Raw genomic sequence first — 6,239 nt, forward strand, 5'->3', positions numbered from 1 at the left:
AAACAGCAAAGTTAGAAATAATTTTAAGCTTGCATCTCAGCATACCAAGAATGTTTGCCTATACAAGAGATTTCATGGGTAGCTCTTGTTATAGATGGGAAAATCCTCATTGGATCTGTGCATTTAGATCGTACCCACACATCTGGTGTAAAACACTACTCAGTCTGCACAGTTTTTTTAACAGAGCAGCACCTACATATTGCAAGTTGTTATATTTATTAGGAGTAGATCAAATTCCATCTCAACACAGATAAAATCTTGAATGCACATTTGAATGAAAAAATTTAAACAGACCGCACATAGCAGATCTGCTGAAGAATAGCAGGCCCTGGAGGGGTCAACCTGGTCAAATATACTCCAAAAGTGGCTATCATTTTTACATTGTGACAATTTTTAGCTTTATGGAATTCTTTATGCAACTGAGGTTTTCTTCAAATCTACATTCTGAGATACTGCAACTTTACAGTACATGCTGCATTGAAATACATAACGAGGTTCAACTGCAATTATAAACAGAATGTTGAGAGGATATTTTAACAATAAGACTATCACTCATTTGCTAACAGTTCAGTCTTCTTTTGTTTAATGCCTCTGGGCATTTGGAGTACTTTTCAGAGGAATCATCACAGAATGATTTCTGACTGATATTACCTTGTGCACAATGAGTTCATGAGTGCCATCTGGCAATGTCCTCCCATTTTCCTGAATCAGGGGCACGAAAGAAAAGCCAAACAACTTCTTCTCGCCCTTTTCTTTTGCTGAAAACATATATAAATAAAACCACTCACATTCTGGACTTAGATTTATACTGCATGGCGTAGCATTTTTCTTTACTGCACTGTTAGCTTGAGGTATAACCTGAGTGTTGCCCCAACCCAACTCCTGTCCCCACACACATAAATCTCTAGCTTGCGTTAAGTGGTTCTTTAAACTTCAGCTAGCTGGCCAGTCAGGAGGAATAAGGGGGTGGAGAAAGGGGGTCATTGAGGATTAAGTGCTGCTGACACTCTGCTAATAGTGCTATAACTATAGGGATGCAGCAGCTCCAGTTACAACAACTCATCCACTGCTAATGCAATCATTCTGTGTAGCTTCTGTGTTGTTTCCCAGTATGGTTGTTCTCACTTGAGCTAGGCTAGTAGAGTGGAGTAACGTGAGTGCACTTACGCTAAACGTTGCAGGGAAGAAAAGCCCTTAGACAAAGCAACTGAAAATAATCCAACGCGTGAATGTGTATATTCGGTATCCATTTACATCTAGTTAGCACCAGCACACCTTATGTCTCTTTTCATGTTTATGAAGTAAATCCCCTTCCTAAGGTTATGAGTGTGTTGTTTTCTCCAAATTCCAAAAAGTTACTTCGAGGATATGCGATGAACCTGTAATTTCTTTGATGTAATTTACTGCAGATGGGCCCAATTCAAAACCTTGGACCCAACATCCTGAAATTCTAGGGTAGCTGAGATCCACACCTGAGCTTTGCAGCTCAAAGTTTTTACAACTGTGCGTATGCCTTGTGTTTTAGCCCTGAGTGGCTTCTTTTTTTTTTATTATTAATGTTATATAAAAACCAGAAAGTCAGAAAATGTCTACCTCCAATAACAACATTATCATGGCTACACTACAGGTATATGCAATACTTTCTGTTACTGGGTTAGACTGCAACATGTGTAAATGAACAAATATCATTATGCAATTGGCCAAGTTAATTCTGGGATTGGATTTTGCATTTCCTGAATTTGTGTTCAAATTTGCACCCTTCATGTTGCATTTTTCCATTTAATAAAATGAGGTCAGTTTCTCAAGGTATTACATTTTTTTCCTATTTCACCAAAGCAGACTGCAAAACCTGAAAAGCTCTGTCATGAAGCTTTATAGGTAAAGAATATTTACCCCATGTCTCTCTGCTGTTTAGACATTATGAAATTCAATACCCTTAATGCAACTGTAACACAAAGCAATACAATAAATCGTGAACAACACTTACTAGAACAATGCCGAAATTCAAAGCGGATGTGTGCTCCCCTGAATTTATCCACAGGAATAGGAAGTTTCAGCAGCTCAGCCCATCTGGGACTGTTGTTGTGATAAAGCACAAAGGAATGGAACTTGCTAGCTGGCGGCTCTCCAGAGCCAAAGGAGATAAAATCCTAATGAAGAAAACAACTGGGTTAAAGGTTTAAAGATGGATTAACTATAAACTGACGTGAGAACAGCCCTGAAATTGGTGTTCTCCAGGCTCCACGATCTTCAGGATAATCTAAAATAAACTTGTTCTCTCTTGTAATACTGTGTCCCTGCATTCATGGGGAATGTAATTGTGTATTCCCTGAAGGTGGTTAGCACAGACTTTGGATTGCCTTGTGGTCTATGGATTCCTCTCTGTAGGGTAGCAGGAGGGCAGGCTGATTTCTATTGTTCCAGTCTCTGTGCTGGCTGCACGCTTCCTATGGGTAATATAAATTACCATCAGTAAGCTGGAACACACTCTTCATCCTTTGCACCCATGACCCTATCACTTTTTTACATGTAATATGGGCCATTTGTTTTGGAAGTTTCTTCACTTTGAAATTTCAGGTTATCTATCATTACATATAGGACATAAGTGGTGCTTACTAGCATGCTAAGGGCAAGAGCTGGCCATCAAATCTGGAGAAGGGAAGGAATATTTGCCCCATTCTTGTGTGATATGATGGTGGTGATTTTGGATTTCCTCTAGAGCAGCTAGCAGGTACCATAGCTCTGGGCTCTGCAAATGTCTGAGCTTCACCTAGTGTTATTACATGAGGATGAGGTTTAGCCTTATTCATTTTGTCCCAACTTTGCAACTGGCAAGAGTCCATTCTGATTTGGTGCATTAGCAGGGTCACATCTCACCACACCCTGACCGTAGCTGGAAGTGGGTGGGAGGATATGCACTGATGTGGCATCAGTGTGTAAATGGGAGCCAGATTTAATACTGTACAAAGATTTAGCACATTCCATGTGTGGCCTCTCATTCTCCTCTCAGGTGAGAGACCATTTAGGGGACTTCAGTCTGTTTGGTCAAACATTAAAGTGACTCAACACATGTAGACCTAACAGGTTATGATTTAAATGGAACAGGAAAAAACAGGAAGGATAATGATTGGGAGTCTTGATTGATAATAAGAAAAGGAGTACTTGTGGCACCTTAGAGACGAACCAATTTATTTGAGCATGAGCTTTCGTGAGCTACAGCTCACTTCATCGGATGCATACCGTGGAAACTGCAGCAGACATTATCTACACACAGATAATGTCTGCTGCAGTTTCCACGGTATGCATCCGATGAAGTGAGCTGTAGCTCACGAAAGCTCATGCTCAAATAAATTGGTTCGTCTCTAAGGTGCCACAAGTACTCCTTTTCTTTTTGCGAATACAGACTAACACGGCTGTTACTCTGAAACTTGATTGATAATGAAAGTGCTCAATAAAAGCTGCAAGCTGAGGCATAGCCATCTCTGCCTTGTGTCTTAATCCAAGTCCTACTGGGAGCAATAAAGACACCATCAGACTGCATTTTGTATTCATCACAAAAAAAAGATAATTTTCAAAGAAATGTACCTGGAATTGTAAGTGAAAATATTGGGAAGTCAAGGACACTTGTGTGCCTATGAACGTTTTAGACAGGTAGTACTTAAGGTTCCATTTGAGTAAAGAACTTAGGCAAATGCTCAACTTTAAGCATATAAGCATTTCCACTTAACATTGTGCTCTGCTGGATCTGTGCCTATGCTTCAAATTCAGGAAAGTATTTAAGCACATGCTTCATTATAAGAATGTGCATAAGGCATATTGACTTAAATGGGAATTAAGCATGCACTTTAAATACATGCTTAAATACTTTCCTGAAGAGGGATACTTTCCCGTATTTGCACTTTGGAATGTAAAATCCATTATATGCTTTTAAGAGATTGTAGAAATAAGTGGGTGGGTCTGGGAATGGCCCATTTATTTAAATTGGCAAGTCTATTTTCAATAGAATTAAGTGCACTAACTATGCTCTTAAACTAATGGGTTAATTTCCACATAGTAATAACGATTAATTAATTAAAATTACTTCATTTGCTAATCTTTGTTGCGTTTTCTCTAAACATCAAATAACTGAAGGATATATTTGAATGTGAACATATTTATCAGAGGTTTTCATTTTTATTTTTAAAAACCTTCCTCAATATTAAAGTATTGCAACATTAAAAGTTAGTGACCACAAAAATATCCAGAAAACCTATGACCAAATAAACAACAACAAAAATGGAAGACCGTGTGAGTGGTTTGCAAAAATGTATTAGCTATCACTGATTGACTAAACTACAGTAGTTGGGGTAGCAAATAGCTTATTCTAAGGGAAAGAATTCAAATTTAATTTATATCTCATAGTACAAGTGAAAATATTTGCTCTGAGGCCAGTTATCACAAATCTTTACCTAATATGCAGTTTAGCAATATGGCCTGTTAATAGGACATTCAGGTAAAGGTTAATATGACAAATCATAATATCTGCCAGGAAATAAAAAAGGATTTTGAGAAAAAACTATAGTTAATAGTTTAAATTAACAATATTTGCTCAGCATCAACACTAAACACAAGCCTTCACTCTCTTTTTGTTCTTCACGGTTAGTGTCAAAGTAGTACCTTTAAAATTTGGCCACAACTGTCTACAATGTGCATCATCACTTCCACGTTTCTGGCCACACTTTTTCCTCCTTTTTCAAATTCTCCTCTTTCTATAGTGATGTACAAATCATTCCTCATTTCGCCTACAGAAAGAAAACATAAAACCCAAAAGTATAAGGGGCAATGCAAACCACATAAATGCAACCTGAATTCTGTGGGAAGGAAGTAGAGAAGCAAATTCCATATGAGAATGCTAAATCACTTTTAAGTGTATGTTTCAAAGTAAAAGCCAGTCTGGTTTTGGCTCTCTCTAGGGACGGGATTAATTAGAGCTGTTTAGGAGCAAATGGACAGAACTCCCAGTGAAACTATGTCAACAATTAGGGACCACAACCGTGACTTTAGGAGCTTCCTCTTCAGGTCTCACCTCTAGGTTTGGTAGAAGTCAAATTGAGGCTACACCCCTATAGCAAGCGGAGTCCAAACTGTAGAATAAAGTTAGATATGTTCCATAATTTAAATATTGCCCCTTAAATAGTACAGTAAATTGTCTATCAGGGTTTAGTGAACATCAAGCACAATACTTTTGTGGGTCAGTTTATTTAAAGTTTACTCTAATCTGGCCAGTTCACCACAACTGGTAGATCATCCAAAAAGAGGTTGTTCTATAAGAAAAATAAGAGCTCTCACTGTGCCGACATGAAACATACGGATCCTAAAGGACAGAGATAATACATGAAGACCTGAAAGATGTACAGCATTGACTGTAAGGTAACTTGCTAGATACAGCATCACGTAGCTACCTCCAGCAAAACCAGATTTGCAGATGAAGGTTACACAAAGGAATTAGGAGATGGCTATACCTTCATTCAGAAAGGGAAAGCAACGGAGGAAAACAGAATTTATGGCATTGGTTTTGCCATTAAAAACAGTTTCCTGAAATCAGTGAAAGAGTTACCTGTGGGCAAAAATGAACACTTAATGACTCTATGAATTCCCTTAGAAATTCATGCTTTGTGATTCTTATCAGTGCTTATGTTCCAACCATAAAAAATACAGAAGAACTAAAAGAACAGTTCTATTCTGATTTGGAGGACACAATCAAATCTACTCCCAGTGAAGACAAACTCATACCTTAGGGAGACTTTACTTCCAGAGCTGCAAAAGACAGTGCAGACTCCAACTAGTCTAATAAAGAACTATGGTATTAGAAAAATCATCAACAACAGTCTTCTCCTTCTCAGGAAGTGTGCTGAACATGAGCTTGTTATTATCAACACAATCTTTAGGAAAGCTGACAAATATAAAACTTCATGGATGCATCTGAGATCAAAGCTCTAGCACCTGATTGACATTATACAGCAAAGAGACATTAGGGACATCAAGATGAGCAAACAGTTGGACTGATCACAGGATGACCAGAGCCATTTTCATTTTACATGTGGTATTTCACTCATGAAACAGTGCCAAACAGATCAAACTAAAATTGAACATAGCAAACTTGAAACATCCATTTCATCAGGGAAAACTGAGAGGAAAAAATTTGATAGCATTACATCACCCAAAAACACATTCAAAGTGGTATATACTGAAATCAGCCA

At 38.0% G+C, this 6,239-nt stretch overlaps 1 protein-coding gene across 6 annotated transcripts in view; it reads right to left on the reverse strand.

Moving 5' to 3' along the window:
• DOCK4 (dedicator of cytokinesis 4) overlaps nt 1–6,239 on the reverse strand; it is a 434,135-nt gene that overhangs the window by 145,011 nt on the left and 282,885 nt on the right. For all 6 annotated transcript variants that reach the window (XR_012156797.1, XM_073328104.1, XM_073328103.1 and 3 more), the window contains 3 exons: nt 4,657–4,781; nt 1,988–2,150; nt 652–758 (listed from right to left, as the gene is read on the reverse strand). Coding sequence is in view for 5 of the 6 variants with exons in the window: in XM_073328104.1 (XP_073184205.1) it covers nt 652–758; nt 1,988–2,150; nt 4,657–4,781 (395 nt within the window). In the remaining variant the exon portion in view is untranslated. The remainder of the gene's footprint in view (nt 1–651; nt 759–1,987; nt 2,151–4,656; nt 4,782–6,239) is intronic.

Source organism: Lepidochelys kempii, chromosome 1 (genome assembly GCF_965140265.1).
Source record: "Lepidochelys kempii isolate rLepKem1 chromosome 1, rLepKem1.hap2, whole genome shotgun sequence".
NCBI classification, from domain to species: Eukaryota; Metazoa; Chordata; order Testudines; family Cheloniidae; genus Lepidochelys; species Lepidochelys kempii.